The sequence below is a fragment of the Oculina patagonica genome, chromosome 4, assembly GCF_052425735.1.
Source record: "Oculina patagonica isolate OP01 chromosome 4, crgOcupat, whole genome shotgun sequence".
Taxonomy (NCBI): Eukaryota; Metazoa; Cnidaria; class Anthozoa; order Scleractinia; family Oculinidae; genus Oculina; species Oculina patagonica.
The window spans coordinates 52684767-52709199 of NC_135761.1; the positions used below are offsets into that span (position 1 = coordinate 52684767).

Here is a 24433-nt window from a genome sequence, read left to right on the forward strand (position 1 = left end):
ATCATAATTCATTTTTTTTTTACTTATTATTTTTGTTATTTGCAATCTCGAAAAAAGCACAAATAAGTAAGAATGAGGTAGTTGTTTTATCAGTACATGTAACACCAAAGGCATGGGAATACTGAATTAGAAATAAAGTTATTGTAGCACGCCGCTATTCCCCATGTATGCCACAACTTAGCTTTAATACTGGTAACTTTGTTCCCGGTTACCTATTTTCCTTTGAAAAGAAGGTAAAAGTCCTGTTTTGCATTATGAGCTAAGCTCCCGTATGAATCCTCCCCACTCCTCCCCGATCCCCCCACTCCTCCCCGACTCGGCAGATGTTGGCACATCTTTGATGCGGTACAGCGGCTTAGACCATAAGAAAACATGGCGGCTGTTTATGTGTGTGCTCTACTGGCAAATGTTTTCGTTTTGTGCGGTTATCGGAGCTAATGAACTATCACGTACTTCATTTTTCATCGAATGCTGCACACGTTAATGAATACAGAAAATAACTGGCTGAACATTTGGAGATGACACCGCGATTTCAATGGAATTTACCAGCTCAATATTTGCAGTGAATCGAGTGAATTGATTTTATAGTGGACGAATTATATTGTTTATACCTTTTCTGGAATCGCAGGATTCTTCAATTTGTCATGCCTATAAGTACTAATGAGAGTGAAAAATTCACGATTTTGGCTCTACCTCTGGAAATTGTGTCATATATTTTCAGATTCCTTCCGGCATCAGACTTGAAATGTGTATCGCTTGTGTGTTATCAGTGGTCTAAAGCAACACAAGATCCGATCTTATGGAGAAATGTTTCAGTTAGCCTCGGAACAAGAAGAGAGAGATTCTCTCCTTTACTGGTCGATAGTCTCGAGAGGCGATGTATCCAGCATTTAAGATTTAAACAAATGTCAACAGCAGGTCAAATTCTTAGAGTATGTAAACAACTTGGATCAAATCTAAAAGTTCTGTCGCTTCAAGGTTGCAGATGCGTCAATGACGCCGTACTAGAAGTACTGACTGTCTACTGCCCTAACTTGCTACGTTTAGATTTAAGCCGTTGCAGACAGCTTGAAGTGGCGAAGAATGCTGTCTGGCTTGACAAGTGTGCAAATGTCTGGAAGCAGCTGACTGTTTTGGATTTAAATGCTTGTAAAGACATATCAGATGTCTTGATTTCAAAAGTATCTGATATGCTGCCTTTTATTGAGGATTTTGGCATTTCTGGGTGCAAGGGCATCAGTTTTTCCACATGGCAGAAAATGGCAAGAAAGTTGTCATCTTTAAAATACCTGGACATAAGTCGATCTGACATGACAGATGAAACAATGCTTAAATTCTCTCAGATACCAGAACTAAAACTCCAAGGGATAAATTTAACAGCATGCAAGCATCTGACAGATAATGGGGTTGTTTCGCTCATTAAATATCAGACCGTGCTTGAAGTCCTTAAGCTGGCTTGTGTGGAGGTTACGAATACAACACTGACTTGCATTGGTAAATATATGCAGCATTTGAGAGTTCTGGACCTGAACAGCTGTAGGCAGCTAACAGATGGAGCGCTCTCAAGTGTGAAGGCACTTTTAATCAACTTACACTCTTTGAATTTATATTCCTGCTACCAGCTATCAAACAGTGGTCTTGCTCAGTTCTTGTGCTGGACACAGGTAATGAACACTTGGTTTAACATTCTAAGGGTAACCATTCCAAAAGGGTTGAGTAGCTAGCAGGTCTTAAAAGTTCAGGCATGAATGGCTTGCTAACCTTCGAAAGCACTATGGAACAAACAACAGAAACAATGCCCCTAGCCCCTATACCAATAGCAACTGCTACACTGGAGGACCAGTACTAAGAATTATGTGCTTGCAAGAGCTGCTGCAATACCATTCCAAGGGTGTATATTTGTATGCATGGGTGGGAGCAAGTGACAGAGGCATGAGCATCTAGTGGGGTCTGAAGGTATTCTCCCCAGGGAAATTTTAAAAAAAAATCAAGTTGTTGAAGTCCACATTTCCTGCATTGTGAGTGTCATTTTAACCCTCCATGCCCAATACGACGGCCCTTTATAGCCTGTGGTGAGATTTCAGACACACCCATCGCCCCCTTACCTACAGCCCTGGTATGTGGTTCAGTGCACTAACCATTAGGCCCTGCACTTCTCCCACAGCTTAAAGCCGCTTATTTGGTTGGGACTGTCCCCCCCCCCCACCTAACATTAACCCTTACTTACACTTTGGGCAAAATGTTAGGGGGGGGGGGGGAGAGCCGCCTTTTTCTGTCAAAAACTGCAAACCATGGCTTGAGCAAACTAATCAAAATCAGAAAGGTTCCTTCAAAGCATACCAAAAGTGCAAAGATACAACATACATGTAGATGTACCAAGGGGGCATGATTCTGATTATTGCCATCAAATTACAGGGATAAAAATAGATATCAGCAAATAGTTTGAAAAACTTCTGGCAAGTAAATAATGAGAAATCTGTTTAATTTTTCTTTTCTGTCTTGTTATTTACAGGGGACAAATCACAACATTCCTTTAAGAGTCCTTGTACTAAATGGCTGCAGTTCTTTATCTGATCAACTGATATCACAATTTTCCAGGGTCCTTTTCAACCTTCAAGAGCTTGACCTCAGCTCTTGCCTTCATGTAACTGACATTGGATTGTCTGCAATTACTGGCTCTCTTATTAACCTGCAGTCACTGCGGCTCAGTTGGTGCATTAACATTACCGACAATGGTTTGATTGGGTTTGTTCAGTCAGAACAAAATCTTGCTCATGTCTGCCATAACAAGGAAAAGTGTTCCCATGCAGAAAAATTTAAGACTGATGTAAACCATAAAGCAAGCCATGTATGTATTTTGCTATTTGCTGGAATGGAGCTGTGTAGATTACATGTAGTTAGTTAACTAGCATTTCCAGAGGTTTTTGTATTACATTGTTTGAATGAATAAATAAATAAAAAATTTCAGAGGTAGGGGGGGGGGAATTCAAACCAAGAAACCTTCCGTGGGAGGGGTATGGATATTCTCTGGAACAACACATTTACTTGGAAAAAGCTGAGAAAAAGGGCAAGAGATAAAAAGTAGAAATCATTGATAAATTACGGGGATATGTGCTATAAATATCACCGGTTTGATCAGCTCTATATTTGGAGAATCATTGACAGTAAATTTTGCAATTGTTGGGGGTGTAGAGGAAAGAAGAAACTCCTCCAAAACGTTCCGGCCAATTTCGGTACACATTTTTGAAATCACTGTCCAGTGAATAGCCCAGGGGGTACTCCGGCTTGTAAATTACGGGGATGATCGAAGGATTTTTTTGGGTTTGAAATTTTCGATTCCGGGATTTTTGGGGGTTGGAAAATTTGGCAAGTTTGTTTTTGGGTGACTTGATTTAAATAGGGGATTATTTTGGGTATTAAAAACAAACTAAAGTGCCTTGGCGCGGCCTTCGCATATTTATGGTATGATGAATAAACAAACATGAGCGTTCCATTTTTTATGGTTTTCTTTTTGTTGTATAATTGCCCCCTGGCAATTTAGGGGTAATTTGACAAGGCATTTTTTGTGGGTTATTTTTGGTCCAGGGATTTTTTTGGGTCCTGAGTTTTGCCTCCATTCGATCATCCCTGTCATTTACAAGCCGGAGTACTCCCCCCCCCCCCCACCCCCTGGGGTGAATAGCATGGTATGTTTTGTCAACATTTATCTAATGGATAGCAATATTATTTATCCGGTAGATAGATGGGACCAGTTCCTCTAATTAAAATCTATCAATACTCAATCATATACTAGATGAAGAGGCTTGTTAACTTATTTCTTCAGGATTTGTATAACTTTGTGTTTGGCAAATTTCATTTTCAGGTGCCAAAAGGAATAAACAACTTGGAAAAGCTGAGAACTTTGGACATCAGTCACTGCACATGCATCACAGATGTAGGACTGAAAAGCATTTGCCAGTTGAAGAACTTGACATCATTGAACATCAACATGTGCACACAGGTTTGTATGTTACTCTTTGGTCACCTCAGAGATGCTGTTTCCAGCTAGCTTTTTCACTAAAATCTTTTCCTCATAACATTTTTTCAATAAATTTAAAAATTTGCATTTGCATGGCAATTCAAACTTGGGGTTGAAGGCATGTAAACTAAAGTTGAGGCCCTGCCGAGTAAATTCTGACAAGTGACATGGCCCAAAAAGTAGCGACAGCACATAAAACAAAATCACAAGAAACAACAACCCTTTTGGAAAAACCTAAATTCTGACAAGGACAAGTAATTTTCCTCCAATTTTTCAACCGACAGCAACTCGAAGTTGTTAGAACTTCTTCCCCAAACAGTCACCCTTAGAAGAACCCTCCCCCCCAACCCCCCAATATTATTTCTTGAAAATAGTACCTATCCAACCTTTTGAGAACCATGCCTCCTTCCACCACCTCTTACATGTACAGTTGAACCCCGTTATTTCGAACCGTCAGGGGAAACATAAAAAAGTTCTAAATAGCGGGAGTTCGAAATAGCCGATAGTAAATGACTGAAGGGAAAATCCAAGGGAAACAGGTTTTAGTTCGAATTAACGGAGAATTCGAAAAAACCGAGTTCGAATTAGCGAGGTTCAACTGTATATATATATTAATTATTTTGTTTTTGACGATAGTATCTTCGAGAGTTTTGCATTTCTGTTGTTGCAGGTTACAGATAGTGGGCTGGCTGATGTGGCTGAAAATCTTCACACTTTAGAGCATCTCACATTCAGTGGATGTACCTCAGTCACTGACATGGGCGTGTCCTTAGTTGCAACTCACCTCCAGCGGCTGGTATCATTGGATGCGTCCAAGTGCGATAACATCACTGATAAATGTATTGTGGACCTGGCAAAGCACAGCCGGAATCTGACACATTTAGATCTGAGCATGTGCAGTCAGATTACAACACATGCCGTGGATCAGCTGGAAGATAATATTCCAGGCCTAGCTTCACTGCAGTTGAGATACTCTGGAGCTCGGCTGTCTACAAAGATGTATGCTTTTTAGAGATTGCGGCACACATGTGTACTGAACATGTCCTGATAAGCAGGGTTGATTCCTTTAAATCAATACTGTCATACCCGTGACCTGAAAATTGATAGTTCAATTGGGAGGGTGGATAGATGCACCATGGAAGTAGTGCCTTGCCCTGCACTAAAAGTAGTTCCTCATTTTTCTCAGGGTTTTTTTTTGTGCAAGCTCACCTGCACACCAAAATAAATAGCCCAGAGAAAAGTAAGGTTACTCGTGGCCTAATCTTGTCAAGGATGCTAGTCCATGGTTACTGCAGGGTTACTGCCAGAATTGATTTGTCAGTACTGATTTTCACACCTGGTTCAAGAGAGGCACTATGAGAGTACTTAGTGAGTTGTCTCAGAACACAATGCAGTGACCCTGGCCAGGGCTCCTCCCAGACCACTCAGTCAGGAGTCTAGCATGCTAACAATTTGGCCACCATGCCTCCCACTGTGGGAAATGCAGAGGCCTAAATGGTGAGGGCATTGAACTCGGATTGAGCAGCCCAAGTTTGAGCACTGGTTAAGGCAGAGCCACTGTATTTTGTTCATACAACTGTAGTTGCTTAATCCTAAGAAACCAGGATAAGCTAAGGCTGCGATGCAAACGTCATCTTGGATTCATACTCTGCATAGGATTGGTGAGAGAAGAAAACGCATCCTAGGGAGTAGGAATGAGGCTAAATGTACAGCATTTTCCACTTTTCCTCGCTTCCAAACCTCTCACTGCCCTCTTCTAACATGGCAGCGAATCTTTCTGATCGCTAGCCAATATAATACTCACATGCGCCCGGGAAAACGCCTGCACTGCACACTAGGATAAGCTTAGGCGTGATGTGCCAATAGATTAAGAGCAGACTGTACCTTACTTAAGATACCGGCAGTTGTTAGTATCCCACTGTATCTCTCTCCTCCGCAGAGGTCTCTTTCGTGTTTCGGGCTGGGAAATAGGGAGAGGAACGGGGAGAGGTGAAAAGTAAGCCTGGAGAGAATCGAAACGGGCACACTGGGAAGGGGAAAGGAAAGGAGCGCTCGTCCCCCACGCTCCCCCTATTTTTCATTATTTTTTCGTGTTTTCGCCTTCCTCCCCCCGTGTTTTTTCGCCTTTCCCCACGAAAGAGGCCTATGCGGTGGAGAGAGCCACTGTATTGTATATCTTTCTTTTGACAAGTAATTAACTAATCATGCAAGTGCAAGTAAAATCTGGCATAATGGTGTAGGTACTTCATTTTTTTTTAATAATCCTACCATCAAATAATTAAAATTTTGTCACTGAGTGTCAAGACAAAGTTGTAAGTGCAAGTTTATCCTAGTTGCTACTGTACTGTACAAAAAATGAAGAAATTATACAACATGTAACGTTTATATTTTATTATATTTTGTAAACTGGACACAAGTCATTTATGCTTGGGCCTAATACACCTTGATATCATCAGAAGAAAAAATAAATTAAGTATGTAGTTGAAGTATAGGGGCTATCCAGCTTTTTTATCCAACTCCAAGTGCTCAGTCAGAGCGCAAGTAAAGAGTACAAAATTACATGTAACTCGTGGTATTTGTACTCTAAAAGACAATATTGTTTTTTCTGTAGTCCACTTATTGAATTTGACCACCCAATAGACAATATTGGTTCCACATAATTCAAGAAAGGATTTAAAACATTTGATCAAGACATCTAAAAGACATTTTAGTGTGATCATGTATAAAGTACAAGTTCACCAGTTGTTTGTACTTGACATGCCCTACAGGTGCCTCTTAAAATGTACAGTGTTACTACGCTGCTACCCTTGGCTTACATGTGTAATTTAATAAATTTGAGTAAATTAACCCATGAGTGCCTGATAATCTTTTGCATCCTGCAGTCCACTTGAGTCTTGTTTCACAACAAGAGTCAACAGAGACAACAAGATGTGGAAATGGCAAAAAATCAATTTTATTGATCTACTTTAAAATTAGACAGCAAGCACTCCGAGAGCTGTCTACAATCAATCAAAGGCACCAATGCAGCCAACCAGATTGCGCGTTTTGCCGATGGCCACTGGGTTAATATGCTAATGAATAACTTTTATTAGATATTAAAATATAATTTTCAGATCATTAAAACTGCTGATAATGGACTGAATGTCCAAATAAAGAACATAACTTCACCCTTCTATTCTTGACTTCCTAGATTTGAATTGAAGAATCACTTTTTAAGCAGAACACTTAATCTATTTTGCCTGCAGCAAGCCAGGAAGAAAAATTTTTCAACCAACAGTGGGATAGTCAGTGTGGACAATCCCTTGGCTGTCCTTAAAATCTCTCATTTTTAAACTGAAAGAAATTTTTATTATATTGTTTTATATTTAATATATTAATTTTTTTATATTTATTTTAAAAATTTCCTTTTAAAATCTCAAAAGTTAATAATTTTATATTAAAATACTTTAACTACCACAATAACAGTAAACCAATAGTTACTTGTTTCCCGGACTCCGGAGTGAGGGATGGGGATTTTGGTCGATTTTTCGGGATTTTTGGTGGAGTTAGGTTTTGGGTGACGATAATAGGGGATTTGGCCAGTGGCGCAGCGAGGGGTGAAAGGGAGTTTGGGCGTTTGTAGGGAGGTGTCGGGAGACTTAGGGATTTGGGTCCTGAGTTTTGCCTCCACGATCAGTCCCCCCCCCCCCCCAGGGCTTGTTGTAACAAAGCAGCCACTTGTGTTTAAGTAACATCTGTGCCTGATTTACAGGGTAAAGTCTCCCTTGGGGTGAATTCTTGATCTGCAGAGAAGTCTTCCCCTGCAATTTCAGGCCTCTACAAAGCAGCAGTTCAAGAGGGAACACAGCTGGTCAGTGCACTTGTTTGCAACCCTTTCAACATTCATCTGCCATGGATCCCAAGAATGCCCACTGACAAGAGATTTACAGACTGTTTAAACTAATGACACTTTCTCTGCATGTTATAAATAATATATCTTGTTTCTTGTTCTTGTGACTATCTGACAATGACCTTGCTGAGTGCGTAATATCCAATAAAGAAGAATCCCACAAGTCCAGCTATTAGGTAGCACATAATTTTTCTGTTTGATCGTCCGGATGAAATCATTTGCGACAATCGTGCAGCACTGCCACTTAACAAACCAGATGAGCTGCCAAAGTCATCTCCCTGAAAACAGTAATGAATAAGTATTATACTTAACTAAGTTATGTTAAATAGCAGTAAAAATATATAATGAACATTAACACTTCACAGTGAAACATCAGAAATTAAAAGAAAAAAAACTTAAATCAGAGACTCAAAGGACAGTGCAGAATGCAATGGAGTCGACAATTGAAAGTATGCTGATTCATGTTTGTGACTATTTGCTTTATTTGACTTTCAATTAGACATGGAAACACCACTTGTATTCCTTTTTCTGGTGTTCCTTACGCTAATCATATTGCAACTGTAACATGACACTTGTTCGATTGTAACAAGATATTTTTTTCTTGAAAATGTTGTGACATAATACTTTTGTTTATTTGTTTTTGTGTTTTACAATGACATCGATGGCATTTGTTTTCCTTTCAATAAAAGCCAATAATTTCACTTTAATTTAATTAAGTTACGGTTTAAAATGCTCGAAAGACACTTCTCAAAAAGTAAAAAACAAATCTCATCAAAAAACATCTCTTTCAAAAGGTTTTTTAAAACGCAGTACAACTACCATATATTTATTTCCTAATTATCAAGAGTTTCATGCCGAAACTCCTGGTGCAAGATTTTGCATACCTAATTACGAAAGCGCTGTGAAAGTCTCAAAATCTAATTATCTTTTTTTTTTTTTTTTTTTTTTTTTTAATTAATTTGCGGTTTTGGCGCCCGGGGGAGGTCTACATTGCATTGTATGATTAAGGATTTTTTGGTAATAAATTTGTCGTTGTTGGTACAATTTCTTGCTAAATCAAAATACAGCTCTTTCCAAGACAATTATTATAGTGCCTGTACCAAAAAATTCAAATAAATGGACAAAATATCTGTGACAAATACTACTAGATTATAGTCAAAACTGGCAATTGTTGAAACTACCAAGTATTGTCCCTTTTTTTTTCGATTTTCAAAAAATCGCGAAATTAAAGACCCGCGAAAAAAAGGTTTTCACGAAAAATAACGACGCAAACTTTAATACCCTTAACTATATAATTTGTTGTGTTTAATCAACGTTGCCGTCAGTTTGCTACATAACATAATTATCTTGGTACAGTGGTCAAACTAGCTCTACTATGTTACAAAGGAACATGTCAAACTGTTTTTAGTTTCATATTGTTATATGGTTTTGTTCAGTGTCATTGGAAACTATTGCTGGGAAAAATTAAAATCAGTTGCGCCAATTTTGAGACTTACAGTTTGTTAAATGAAGACCATTTTTTTGCCAATTTTCGTGAAATTTAGTTCCTTTAAACGTATGTTTTTGGCCAAATCGTGAAATTTAAGTCCCGCGAAATATGCCCGTTCCATTTTCGCGAAATTAAGTTCCCGCGAAAATAAGTAACAATAAGGTACATTAATTTATGTACTAAATAATACAAAAATAATGGTGTCAGTCAACTTACCATTCCATCAAGGTATTTATTTTGTTGCTTGCTTTCATTCTCGATGTCAATAGCAATCTGAGGGAAAACAAGATGGGGTGAAAAAGCACTTACCGTAAGTATAAATAATAATTATTTGCCTCAAATGGTGTGTCTTGCTGTGGCATAGAGGCTAGCTCTTTACAATACCTAGAGCTTTGCTGGCAAAAGAAATTTGCACTCATGGCAGGTTTAAATCTGTTTAACCATGCCAGATTTTTCTGCAGGAAAGCAGAGATGCCAACCTAAGAAAATCATGATCCGGGAGACCACCAATTTTGCGAGAAGATACCTCTTCTCAATGTCCAAAACGGCACAAAAAATAGTAAGAGCTTCGCCGAGTGATCCACAAAAATGCGTCAAATATTTTAAATTTTCTCCCGATTGCCATGTATTTTATTTTACGGGGGACCGGGAGATTCGGCCTGTATTGCGGGAGAGAGAGTTGGCATAGATGGGAAAGGGTTCAGATGAAGCAACACCCTCCAGGTGCATGTTGGTGATTGGATGTGGGGCAACATGACAGAAGCAACTCCACCTCATAAATAAAATTAAACATCAGCACTGCTTCAGAAACCAAAACCAGTGGAGTTTCATGTGGCACTTATTTGAGACGTGAGACAAACGAATCCTTTGAGGAGGGGGGTAGAACTTAGGTTTGTCTTTATTTGTCCCCTTACCCCTTTTAAGCGAGAAACTTTCGCTGCCAAATCATCCACCATCCGATTGTTCTCAGTCTCCAACATTTCATCTGTTGATGCGGTTTTTGAACCCATACCTGCATTTTAAAAAAGAACGCATTATAAAATAAAAACTGTCAGCGGTGGTTCACTTCATAGGGAACATTTTTTTTTTTTTTGGGGGGGGGGGGGGGGGGAGGTATTAAATGGAATGGCCCTGGACATTTCAGCCCAAACCAATACAACTGAATGAGGATAAAAAGCACCTGATAATGCATGACAGAGAGCTTTAAAATCCCCTAGCGGTATCTGGATTTTACAAAGCCCGGCAACTGCGTTATGCTTAAGAACGAATTGGAAAGGTAAGCCACTGAACACGTTTTGTTTGTCATCCACTTCAAGTGAAATTTTTGTATGTGTATTATTAACAAGTAATCACATGATTTTTCTTGTACAATTTGGGATAAATCAGCACTCGTAAATTTTTCAAAGACTACAAATTGCACTCGCCCTACGGGCTTGTGCAATTTGGTTAGCCTTTGAAAAATTTACTCGTGCTGATTTATCCCAAATTGCACTCGAAATCATGCGATTACCTATACAAATTACTGCTATCAATAGAGGCCCTATAAGAATGAAAACTACATTATTACATTACAATAAGGATAATATTTAAAACGAAATTCAAACTAATTGAAAAAAAAAACCTTAATTAAAAATTACAAGTTCATTTAATTTAAATGAACTGAAGGAGAGGAAGGCTGTCTAGAACGCCAAGTTTGACGCCAAGCTACGCTGGCTATGTTCCACGTCACGACTTTTCCGAATTGTCAGTCAGACGAAGCAAATTTCATTTCGAAGGCTACAATTTTCCCTTGTAAAGCTTACATGTACGTTATATTTCGCCAGTAAAAATAAAATTAATTTAACTTTAGTTATAAACTAAAGAATCATTGCGAACGTACCTCGATTACTTCCATTTCGAGTTGCCATTTTGTTTTTGTAGGAGAGTATTCGCTGACCAGTATAATATTTTGAGCGCGGGCTTGTTGTGGAACGGGGAACCTGGTCATGACTTGTTGCCGCGCCCCGTCCGTCAGTATCTTCTTGACTGATCAGACAATAATCCATGCACAGGTTTCCAATCATATACATACCTCCAACAGACTTTTTTAAAGGAATAATTGGTGTAACTGTAGCGTAACTTTGAGGGGCGATGACATATAGAAAACACATGGATTTTTCAAGATCAAGTCTTGAAACGCCAGCTGTCCATGCTTTTTTTCCATTTCTGACACACCTAGATTTACGCACCTAAAAGTATACATTGGAACTGTTGGAAATACACCTTTTCAGCTGGTTGACGGCGGAATCGAGGTACAGGTTTTATGAAATTAAAATCCAGCGTTGCGCCACTACTCGACTATTAAAATGGACATTTGTAAACATCTTGAAGTTCGCCAAAAATATTCCGGTTGGCGCTGTTTTCAACTCTCTTCTCGGATGGCCTTAAAAGGGTAAAATGAGGACTGAAATTTGTCTACTGTTTTTCACTGGGAAAATGGGACGGATCACTGAAACTAGGAATCCACAAACAAAAAAATGGGACTGGGATTTGGGCAAAAATAGGTTGGAAAATGGGATTGATACCTCCCTCCCTCGTATGATTCCTAGACTTCCAGGAATTATGATTCTCTGGTTACGTCGTTTTCTCTTGTTTTCGCTAGCTTCTGCGTGTATTTTCGCGCATTTGTTTAAAATTTAAATAAGACAAATATTCCCTTTTCGCAAAATCAAATTTTCGCGATTTTTCTACTAAGTGGGGAACTTTCATTGCTATGACACGAATGTTGTTAGCGACAAGTCTGGTGATAATTTCACACATAATCTTTATTCTTGGAAACTATAATACATATATTACAATGAATGACAATAGGCCTACTCTGGGACCCAAAATCGCCCAAAGTCGCCCAAAGTCGCTCTAAGTCGCTTTAAATCCGTTGTATATAGTTTATATATTAATAGTAAACTATGTAAAACTAAAACTGTACTTAGGTCGGTCACCTAAAATTGCCTAAAAGGTCACCTAAAATTGCCTAAAGTCGCCCAAAATCGCCTTAAATCGCCCAAAATCGCCCGTAATTTTGGACAAAATAAGCTAAAATCGCCTAAAGTCGCCTTAAGTCGCCCAAAGTTACGGCGACTTTGGGTCCCAGAGTAGGCCTGACAATACAGTCGAGAACTACATATCGTTGAAGTGTTAGACTTTACAATAAATACAACAAAAATATAGAATAGGTGGAAAATAACTGTCATTACGATAACTACAAAGAACAATAGTATGGATGACTTGGCAGCCTCAGAAGTACTGTAATTGTAAAATAAATTTTCCCTAAAAGTTAAAGTTTTAGTTTAGAACTGTTACATTGATCATATCTGGGACTTTGACAGTCGTAGAAATTTGGAAACACTTAGAACCATTAAACAATTTTCAAAAATATTTCTCTCCAAAACATTATGGACTGTACAAGGTGAAGAATGATAAATGCCAACTGAATATGGAGAAAGACAGCTATGAAGGATTTAAATTAAAAAAGCGTGTTACAGCTGAACATACTTACTACTGTTCTATATTACAACTTTTAAACTTTCGCTTCATCCACAATAGCACTAAAGACATTTAGTTTTTCGAATTGACTAAAACCTAAAAGAATAGTCGTCGCCATTCACCTAATTACAGACATTACTGTACATATTTCACAACTATTTTCAATTTACCACCCAGTTAACATTTTACACGTTTAACTGCACTGATCTATGATGGCAACATTCCCTGCCTATCACAGAAGACACAAAGTGCACGCACTCAGAAATATATTAATTCACCTGAAATAGAACATTTAAATACACTCATAACTAGCTATATAATAACTTTTTTGTGATTCACTGTTGAATCTTTCGACTCTAATTCAACGTAAAAACGTAAGTGACATTTGAAGACGGGCGCTAAGCGAGATCTTATTTCTCGTAGTTTTCTTAATACCTATCGACTCTAATTCGATCGGAATGCGAATACATCGTTATCGGAAACGTTTCACAGATGACACATTACAGAGTTAATAGGTGGCTTCATGTATACATCACGTCAACTCTCTGAAGCGCCGTCTAATTTCCACTTGTTCTTTATACCTCTCCGAAACTACGAAAAATTTGTTCCTCTCTTAAAGGTAGGAAGACACCAGTATCTCTTAAGGACCTCAAAGAATTAACTAAACGTCATTATAAATAACAATTCACACACGACGCGCGCGTTAATTTTCATGATTGACCACTGTTTTTAGTCACCATTCGTCCCTCTTCCTTTCCTCTAAATTCTTGTGTCTCTTTTTCTTCTTCTCTTTCTCCCCCGGCATGTGTAGCGATTCCAGTCTTACTGGTCTCCCCATGGCGGGCATCCCTCCCATATTACCTCCGCCCCCCGGGGGAACATTGTTGTTTAACGTTCCGCTCGATCCCCCAGTACCTGGAAACCCTAGCTGAGGGCGTGTTCCCCCCGAGGGGGATGACTCCCGTTTCTCGTATCGTTCAAATCTTGTGTTCTCGGCTAACAGCCGGTCAGCTCTCTTGGGTTTAAAATAACTTGACGCGTAATCCTCGTGCGAACTCCGTGATAAATGCTGAAGAAAACGATCCTCATTTGGCTCCTCAGGGTATCCCCCTATATGCCCATTGACAACTTGTCCCTGGTTATTCATCTGGGGTCTGCCAATGGGCGATTTACGACCCCGCCCGGGGGTACCTGCACCTGGCATAATCCCAGGGGTGGGAAGCGATGTCTTTGTTATGACAAGCTCGGGAATGTTCCATTTTCCGGATTCTTCATCCCAAACGCTCTCGGATCGAATTTTATCAATGTTGTAATAATTACAGTCGCGGCGAATACATGGCTGAATCTTGTCCATAATCTGTTGCTGCAGCTTGATCATTTGCTCTTGTTTTCTAATCGTTTCTAAATAATCTTCACGGTCGCGTTCAAATTCAGTTTGTAGATCATCAATCTCCGACTGCGCGGACTTTAATTTCCCTTCCATCTGGTTAATCACATTATTCTTTGCTTTAATCTCATCTTGCAAATTGTCGTAAACTTTCACCATAATACCACCATCTTCCATCTTTTTCGCTGCCTTCGCGAGTTTTTCTCTTTGCGTTAAAGCATAGTTCTTTCTTGCTTTTCTTTTCTCTTTCAATTTCTGATCGTTTTTCTTTTCTCCGCCGACAAACTTTTCTTGAAGCTCTTGTAGTCTTTTGACCAGTGCATCGTTAGGGAGGCCTTGACTTAGAAAGCGTAAATCTTCCAGCCCAGGCATAAAGTTCTTTACTTCCTGTACACCCTTCATAGCTTTGTCTTGTACAGTCTGTAACACGCCCTGATCTTGGCTCGAGTCCTGTATTCCTTGTAACGGTCCTGAAATCATGTTAAATGCTGCGTTTGAGCCACCAGTCGACACAACAGATGGCCGCTGATCCTAACAAAACGGAAAGAAAAACAGCGTGAGTCTTAAAGGGCCCGTGAAATGGTAATGCACGTGCGGAGCTTTGATTGGCACCTAAGGTTCAGAAAAACGTAAATCGAGCTTGAGATTACATTACAAACATTCTAACCACGATGGCAACTTTGCATTCTGGTGACAAAGTAGCCTGCGAACAGGCTCCCGAGTGGGGTAGGGCGGGGCCTGATGGGGTGTAGGCCTCGCTCTTCCGCTCGCTTCGCTCGCGGAAATCCCACTCGGGAGCCTGTTCGCAGGCTAGTGACAAAGATAAAATGTTCCCAAACACGAATAGCACATACAGCTAATTCGAGAAAGGTTGACGGAAAAAAGCACTAAAGTGCGCGCGACAACACCGAAACATGGTCTGGGTTTTCACTAAAACTTTGTATATTGAGCTAGAGGAAATGTGCACGTTTGTATTTTTGCACGTGAAGACTTTGTTATTTCTCTCAGGAGGCCTTTTTTCAGTAGCTTTACTTTTACTGTCGCATGTCTTCAAGTTTTGGAAATTCTTATTTAATAGGCCATTTCCGATATATTACTATTCTAACTTGGCTCCGAGGCTTGGGGGAATAAAACAAAAGAAATGATTTATTCATCAATCGACCTCGACGTGATATCTTTTGTTTATTCCCCCAAGCCTCGGAGCCAAGTTAGAATTTTAATATATCGGAAATGGCCTATTTTGCCTGGCTAATAGTTCCTTGTTTCCACAAGTCTGAAGGGAAAGAAAATGTGCAAATTCCCGTTTTATGTCACCATCTTATTAGTATTCAGCACGTGCAGTAGCTCGATCTCAACTTCTACCCATACTACCTTTCGATCTTGTCGCGTGCACTTTTTTGCTTTTTTTCCGACAACCTTTCTTGAATTAGCTGTATCTAGTACAAAACGCAACTAGTACATGTACATTATTTTGATCGATTCCTGTTCTTTCGGAACAAAACTCGACTTATGACCGCCGTTTGTACTGTAATCCAACTCAATTTTCACCATTGCTGACCATGTGCGCACCTTCATAAGAAACGAATTGTTCTCCTAGTATTTTTCACCTCACTTAAGCACTTGTGCATTGTTTCTATTAAATAACTTCCCGGTACTTGCAGAGTATATAGCCTAAGCAGGGGCCGGAAAATAGGTCACGTCCGGTCTTCCAGAACAAGTAGATTTTGCTGCCGGGCAAGTAACCTTTCATTCTAACTTGACCAATGACCAAGGGCTTAGATAGGTTGTTTGTTGAGTAAATCAAAAGAAAGTTCCTCAACTCTCCCTTAAACGGGTCCGTCGGGACCAGCCCCAACTATCCGTCATAGAGAAGTGTACATCTTACATGTACAGAGAGTTAATTAAGCAAAGTAAAATGACTGAAAAACGGGAGGGACCGGACCAACAGCAGTTCTCTGTCTTAAAGAGGTGTTCGTCTTCTAGGGAGTTTAGTTACAGTAAAATGACTGAAAAATGGCAGGGACTATCACCAGATGTCCGTCCTATAGAGGCGTCCATCTTAGAGAGGTGTCCATTTAGAGAGAGTTGACTGTAGACCTAAACAAGGATGCAACTACAGTGGACAAGAAAAATTTGAGAGCTGCTTCTCCAAACAGCAAGCTGGAATTCAAATTCTTTACAAGCCCTGCTAGGACAGAAATCCTACAGAATGTCTATTAAACAAACTTCAGGACAACTATTTATAAAACTTGCCGGTTAGTACTAAATCAACCACTCACCAGATCATTTGCCAATGCAATCATACTAATAGCACTGTCTGCCGGCACATCTCCCATCCCCATCCCCACCCCTCCTTGGGTAACATTAGTCGACGCCGTGGTGCTGCCATATTGTTCTTCGACATTGTGAACCTTTCTGTTGTAGTCGTTCTGCAGCCGTTCCATTTCTTCCTGTAGCTTCTGTTTGGACATAAGTTCTGCTTCATAAGATGACTTCATCTCTGCCAGTTTGGCCTCATACTCTCTCTTAAGATTCTCAGTTTCCTTGGCAACTATGGCAGCATGATCCTGGGACTGTGAGGCATGGGGTGGGGCAGCTATTGGTCGAGCATGACCACCAGACGAGCCTTCTGTGGTTGAAAGAAAATTTTTATTTTTTTAACAAACAACTTTATCACTTGCCTTAAGTCTGCTACAGCTTTCTGTCCATACCCACCCCAAGTACACTGGAAATTCTGCAGGGGGGGGGGGGGTGCAAAATTCAGTTTTTAAAGAAAAGTATGAAGCTTACGGTAGGTCGAACTTTCAGAGGGGTGGGGGTGTGGGGTTCAAACCAAAAAAGAAAAGTCTGCATCAGTGGAAGCACAGGCGGCCCAGGCGTTGTATGCGATTAATGTGACATACAGTATAATGTGGCCGATTGCGTAACTCTGGTTCATCCGTTTGAGACAATGTATGAGAAAGCTTCGAAAATTGCTCTTAATACTACATTTGTAAAGAAATTGACATAAAAATGGCTTATCTCTTGTCTTTCTTGCATTATTTTGACGTCTCTGTGTTCCTAAGGTGGGTTTTTAGGGATTTTCACTTTTGACGGTTTAGCTTCCCCTAAAGAAAAACTTTGGAGCTAGCGACTAAAATTGAGAAGAAGGATTGAAAGCATGAGCTTTTTAAGCGACTAAATTTTTCACTGGCCAAATGGCCACTAAGGAAAAAAAATAAACTTGGAGGGTTGAAAGGTCGAGTCTAACACGATTCATTGGTAGATTTCAACCCATTTTATTTGTTTCTCCTTTTTCTAAGTTCATTGTTTACATGGCAGCAAAAGGCACTGGGTTTTGAACTCCAGAGTTCACATGTTATTAAAAGGCACAGCTAGTTCTTTAGAGCAGTTTTCAATTGAGTGTGGTAAAAACCAAAACCAAAGTAATTACTCTGGCCAATCACAAAGGACACAGACAATCCAGTGAACCAATCAAAACTCGAATCAAACACATGTAGCTGGCACGAAGCGCGGGAAAACGTACGTGAGCGAGTCACCATTGGTTTTGGTTTTGGCTGAGAAAGTGGCAGGAGATTTTTAAGCCCATCAATAAGCGGAGTAATGCAAAACCAAAGCAAACGCAATTTACTTTCGACACTCAAGTGAAAACTGCTCTTTTATACATGTAGCAACAAGTTATGAATAATGTTCTACCTGACGTTAAGTCTGCAGGAACCTCCATCTGTCCCATTAACATTGCTTTCAGTTTCTGTATTTCCTCTTGATATTCCCTGAGAAGCGCATCTTTGGGATCTTCATTGATCTTTGGTTTATTCTTGATATTCTTTGCACGATTTGCATAACGCAGTGTACTCAGAGTCTCGTCATAGTTGTTGTCAGCTGGACTCAGACATGCGACCATAAGTGTCTTAGTGTTTCCACCCAGTGAGTCCTGAAATACAAACAGGTACATTACATAATTTATCTGTCAGTTGTTTGCATTCACAAAGGATTGATGTTTACCAGTTTGGGCCCAGGTTGGGTTCACTGAGTTGTGTTCTTGGGCAAGACACTTAACTCACATACTGCCTCTCTCAACCCAGGTGTACATGTATAAATGGGTATCAACAAATGCAATGCTGGCATAACCCTGCAATGGACAAGCATCCCACCCAGGGAAGGGCGGAGAGCATAAATACTCCTAGTCACTTAATGCTCTGGAAATCAGGATAACCTCTGGCCTGGTGGGCCTTTAAAATAAGACAGGGTTTTCACCTAATGGTTATTAAACAGCTTGTTACATGTACAGTACATGATTATTGGCTCTTTGACATCCTTACTTGCTTTTTGACCTGTGCATAAGTTACATGTACATCACAGTCTAACCACGTTCATGTACAGCTGTTGGCCTACTGACTGAACATCTAGTCTTTCAGGTTACCAACTTAAACACACACACAAAAATTTCAATCTTGCAAAACTTTTTTCTGTCGTTGGCCTAGTTCAGACGCCAAACTTTTCATGAGCTAAACCTAACACCTCGAATTAATTACATGTACATGAAATTTTGGTGTCTGAATTGATTAAGAATGGTTATTTCAATTTGGAACAGCTGAGTCATTCTTCCTGCCTGGCTTTGCCAGGAATTGTGACTTTGGAACGGCTTTGGCTCAGACACCAAACTTGTCATGTGTCAATCCTAATGCATAAATCATAATAATGCATTTTGCTAGCAGCTGAACTCAGAAAGCATGTGTCGTGGAGAGTGTTTACCATCCGAGGTATTATGAATGTTTGCAGAATGGCTAATTACATAATTATAAGTTCAACATCTGAATGGGCTCAGGTCCAAATTTGAATTAAGTTTTGCTCATGAAAAGTTCGGCACATGAACCGGGCCTTAGGGTCATTTACTAACCTGGAGCAATCTAGTCAGCTTTGAGTCACGATAAGGAATGTGAGTTGACTTTCCATCAACCAAGGCAGATATAACATTACCCAATGCCGACAATGACAAGTTAATCTTTGTGGCTTCCTTGAGCCGATCACCTGTTGCACCAGTCTTGGACTGCCTCTCACTTCCTGCCAAGTCAACAAGGTTAAGTTTACCAGCTCTTATGTGCTCCCCACTTTCATCTGCAGTCTCCATGATCTCTATGTTTATTGTGAAAATTGAGTGCGATCTTGACGAGTCGGCATTCATGAGGGTAGCACCAACTGATCGGTTTTTACTTCCAAGGTCCATCACCTTCTCCATTTCAGGTACATTGTGCACAGGGTGCATAGTAAGGTCCTTCACATAGACCCCTCTTTCAGGATGCTCTTTGAGCTCCAATTTGGTTTTATGGTCCTTCCCAAGAAGGTCCCTGATCTCCTCATTATAAATCTCCAGGTACGAGGCATGAACCAAGAATTTCATATTCTCAGCGACTTGAATAGCATCAAAGATGTGTTCAAATGCCCGTGGGATGACACCTCTTTGTGTCGGAGGGTCAGTTATACCTTGCATGCTAAAGGACTTTCCACAGCCTGTCTGACCGTACGCAAAAACAGTACCATTGTACCCTTCTAACACGCCATCAACCAAAGGAAAACATATGTCACTGTAAATAGTTTCAGTGGTAGAGTCCATGAAATATGCGCCGTCAAATGTGAATGTCTTTGGAGGTTGAGTCTTATCTCCAGGTTTGCTCAGGGCGCACTGTCCACTGGAGGAGTCCATCTGTACCACCACCTCACAATTTAAGTCCTTTTCACGTTGGTTAAGTGGACGGCAGCGTACAATAACTTTAACTGCTTCAGCCATGGTTCTTTAAGACTAAAAGCGAATGAAGAATGCAATGTCAGGCCATGAGGCAATTTAAATATAAAATGTAAATCTTTGGCAATATTTATCCCCTCGGGCATAAGTGCGACAATTGCTTACCTTATTACATGAAATTTCCGTGACATGTCACGATTTTGAGGGGCACTTAAATTTTGCCATTTTGCGAAAATTTTGTATTTTGAATCACTTTAATTTCACGTTTTTGAGTTAGACACAATTACATACCGTATTTTCTCAATTAAACGCCCCCGGCGTTTAATTCAAACTTGGCTTGCTGCACCCGGCGTTTGTTTGAATTGTGCAGTTTATTCGAGCTCGATTTTTAATTAGCAACGAGTTTTATCCATCATTTTTGTCAAAAGTGTATGTTGCTTATATACCAACAGCTTACTATACCACAAATAAATGCCTAAGGGGCCTATTTTCAACTTCAACTCGGAGACCCGGCGTTTATTCGGTACCCGGCGTTTAATTGAGAAAATACGGTAATTTTCCTTGGTAATATTATTTAACATGTCCTTGAATTAAATAAAACAACTTACCATATTTTCTCGATTAAACGCCGGACCCCGATTAAACGCCGGCTTCAAATAAACGCCGGGTCTCTGAGGCCAAGTTTTAAATAAACGCCCCCGGCGTTTATTCGGGGTCCCGGCATTTAATCGAGGTCCCAGCGTTTATTTGAGTCGATCCAATAAGTGAAGATATTCACTAGAAAAGCATTGATATGACGCGTACTATATGGTATACGGCTTTTGTTTTTTTAATAAATGTTTAACGAATAAGTCTGGCGTAACATTAACTGCGGTTTATGACGTACAGCAACACAAAATTGAAAATATAGTAATGTTTGTCAAATTGAATGTTCCGGCATGCTCTTTTTGTTTTTTACGCACTCTCTTTCTTTTGTTGTAGTGCTCGCTGTCGCTAAAATCGCGAGGATCCCTCCAGCGTTTGTTTATCAGTTGTTTTAGCCTTGTCAAAAATTGTGCTTTCTGGGTGGAAATCGCGCATTGAACAGTAATAGGGACTTCAAGGCCGCCTTGTTCCAAGTTGCTAGCTGTTCTGTTTGCACAAAACTGATTACAATATACACGGGCCGTATGTAATGCTGTATGTATGAGAAAAACGGACATAATTTGAGGTCGGGTCAAGGGATACAACGTCCCGTCACGACAAACTGTTCATGGGTCTCGAAGAATGTGAAATAATAAATCAACTTAAAAATGATTGAAAATTTTACTTCATAAATAAACGCCAGACCCCGATTAAACGCCGGCTTCAAATAAACGCCGGGTCTCTGAGGCCAAGTTTTAAATAAACGCCCCCGACGTTTATTTGAGAAAATACGGTAATTATCAGGAAACTGAATAACGTCAAAATTAACGCAACGGCGGGACTAAGGGCCTGATTACATGAGCCGGGCTTGCCCGGCTAGCCGGGCTGGCTCGGTTTGCCGAGATCTCGGCACGTCTGTTAAACGCAACAAAAATCAACTTTGCGATTACATGACAACCGGGCCAGCCCGGCTAGCCGTGATCCCGGTATCGCGATGCCGGCATCTCGGCTAGCCGGGCTGAAAATTTTCCATGTAATCCCGTTCACCGGGCCAGCCCGGCTAAGCGGGCCAGCATTAAATTTCTCTTCCGAGCACAATATCCGACTAAAAAATCAATGCTACTCCTTCTAAATAGGATGTAGAGGTAAGGTAACCTATTTAGCTGCATAAGTGCAAAAAATTAACCACCAAATTGCCGGAAAAAGGTGATCAAGATCATTCGTGCTCTGATCATTCAGGCTGAAACCGGGCTGAAAGTCATCTCGGCAAACCGGGCCAGCCCGGCTAACCAGGCTCATGTAATACCGAGCTGACAGTCATCTCGGCTAACCGGGCCAGCCCGGCTCATGTAATCAGGCCCTAAATGTCATCACTAGCAACAGAGCAGTTCTCACAATGGCCACAAGCAGTTCATGCTTTTATGTGGATTGTTCTTGAGTCAACTGACCACAACATCCATTTACATTAAAAATTCCTTCCTTCAGTGGTACTAAACTCATTCTTTCTTGATTATTGGCATAATGTGAGTCACTTAATTTTGGCGTCATGTTATGCTCGCGACACTTATTGTTCGTGTCACTTTAATTTCGCGATTTGTTTTGAATTGCGAAATTTGCGAAATTAATGTGTCGCAAAAATTTCATGTAATAAGGTACATGTACACCTCCGACTAATCAAGGGGTCAGGCACATTGGGCTGGGGCACATTTTCAGAGATGAATTCATCAGCAGTGATGAAAAATTTGTACCCAACTAGAATAGTTACAATGAGATAGCAGATCCACAGTAATATTGGTAACTAGAAGAATACTGGGGAAAAGAGCACTACTCTGTGCCTTGGTGTGATCCGGTAAATATTGAGTGTCGAGCATGATTGTGACAAATTAACTTTGAGATCCTTTCCTACATAACTGCATTGTAAGTTATTTGAAAAGCTAGATGATCCTTATTGTGAAGCATTTAATATTTTTTTTCTCTTCAAAACATGCCAATACATGTATACGCTGGAGTTGTGATATCAATTTTTGACACATATTATTTACAAACATACGTTCAGCATGGTACACAATAACTTATTTAAACTTCCTTTAATGCAAAACTTTTAAATTGCTATTTAAATTTAACATATCATTCAGTTAGGTGTCATGTTTAACTGTAGTTATGAGAAACACAGTTTTTTTAGTGTAGGTTCATTTCTCATTGATCTGATGTGCAGTTGCATTGTTATCATAGTAACAAATGCCTAACAATTTGAAATCCAGATTAATACCTCCAAGGAAAACACTCAGTCACAGCTTTGTTCAAATTGGATACCTATAATTTGACACCCACTTGATCACGCTTCAATTATGTTAAAAAAAAAGTGTCCCGGTAACCAATCAGAGACAAGAATTTTGTTATTGCCAGTATGATTAATTATGGTAATATTACGGAGTCCAATTCAGAGTACAGAAATGTATACGAAAAACAGGAATACAGAATTTAGAATACAGAATCAGATGACAGCAAATTGGGATAAAAATAGCCCAGCTAATGACCAATCAAATCAGAGAATTTTGTTATTAAATAATCTTGACAAGTTTGGTTACCATTGTTTGAATTCAATTCAATGTATGTAATTGAGTTTGAAGTTGGTAAATGCATGATTGACTACAGCAAGTGTAAACAGAACCTGAGAGTTGCTAAGCAAAGTCGTTTCCTGTAACATTAATTAACTATGGTTGCAGGCCTTTCCACTGTACTTTTGAGTTTTAATCTTGTTCCAAAAGAGTGCTGGACAAGATTGATCAAGATTCCTTAGAATTGGGGTTGCTTCAAAGTTCAGGTCAAAGATAATTAATAATTTAGTTTAACCATTAATAAATTTGCCTTGGTAGGTTATTGGTAATCTTAGATTTATGGCGGACAGGAAGAAGAGCTCTTGGTATGCTTTATTTTTCCTACAAGCTTACGGTCGCCTAATATCCTTTAAGGAAAGTAAATTGTTTTCGATCTTCACACTATATCAAAGGGCTGTGAAAAACTTACAAAAGAATTCCTTGCATTCGATGTAACGTTAAGCGTAAGAAGCTTAAAACCTCAATTTCCACCCGGCGAATGATCATGCAGACACTTAGATAAACAGAGCCCTCGAGCGCCAATATTCTGAATTAAACATCAGCGTTTATCTTACCTTGAATAGAAATCAACTGTGTAATCTCTGTAGTATTCCTGTATGTTTGTTTTCTTCGTTGCTCTCAAGTTATGGATGAAAGTTGAAGAATATCTCGCTCGTCCTTCGACGAACCGGCCCCGTCATGCTGAGAGCATATCTGTTTATACGAAGAATTTGCGTGCGAAATAAACCACGATCTTTGTTTATATCATCACACACATGCAATACACATTAGTTCTGAAGCTGCCTTATTTCTTGTAGCGGTAAGTTGGATTGTACAAGTGAGGAAAGCGGGAAGAATTTTCAGATTTCTTCTTCGACCGCGACCGCCATCTTCCTCAATAATGACGTTTTTAGCCTTATTTGGAGCCGGCTTGTATTATCTGCTACCATAGCAACCTTTCCCGGGAAATGTCAACCTAGGCATGCATCACGTGCAAAATACAATGTGCAAGAAAGAATACGACTTACCGTATTTTCTCAAATAAACGGGCGTTTATTTAAAACTTGGCCTCAGAGACCCGGCGTTTATTTTAGAAGCCGGCGTTTAATCGGGGTCCGGCGTTTATTTATGAAGTAAAATTTTCAATCATTTTTAAGTTGATTT

General features: G+C 39.8%; 3 protein-coding genes across 3 annotated transcripts; 1 reads left to right on the forward strand and 2 right to left on the reverse strand.

The window, feature by feature from the left end:
- The first annotated feature begins 365 nt into the window (after window positions 1-365).
- LOC144650601 (uncharacterized) lies at window positions 366-6363 on the forward strand. The gene is made up of 4 exons (XM_078510322.1): window positions 366-1664; window positions 2513-2848; window positions 3863-4000; window positions 4689-6363. The coding sequence occupies exons 1-4, from the start codon at window positions 645-647 to the stop codon at window positions 5028-5030; spliced, it is 1836 nt and encodes a 611-aa protein (XP_078366448.1). The 5' UTR covers window positions 366-644; the 3' UTR covers window positions 5031-6363.
- A 1353-nt stretch (window positions 6364-7716) lies between these two features.
- On the reverse strand, window positions 7717-11305 carry LOC144650653 (BET1-like protein). Its single transcript, XM_078510381.1, has 4 exons — window positions 11276-11305; window positions 10311-10408; window positions 9613-9669; window positions 7717-8185 (listed from the first exon to the last, which is right to left on the reverse strand). The coding sequence occupies exons 1-4, from the start codon at window positions 11301-11303 to the stop codon at window positions 8015-8017; spliced, it is 354 nt and encodes a 117-aa protein (XP_078366507.1). The 5' UTR covers window positions 11304-11305; the 3' UTR covers window positions 7717-8014.
- An 883-nt stretch (window positions 11306-12188) lies between these two features.
- On the reverse strand, window positions 12189-24164 carry LOC144650594 (osmotic avoidance abnormal protein 3-like). The gene is made up of 5 exons (XM_078510304.1): window positions 23845-24164; window positions 19206-20105; window positions 18002-18239; window positions 16585-16934; window positions 12189-14836 (listed from the first exon to the last, which is right to left on the reverse strand). Exons 2-5 carry the CDS (start codon window positions 20091-20093, stop codon window positions 13652-13654), a joined length of 2661 nt encoding a protein of 886 aa, XP_078366430.1. The 5' UTR covers window positions 20094-20105; window positions 23845-24164; the 3' UTR covers window positions 12189-13651.
- Between the last annotated feature and the right edge of the window lie 269 nt (window positions 24165-24433).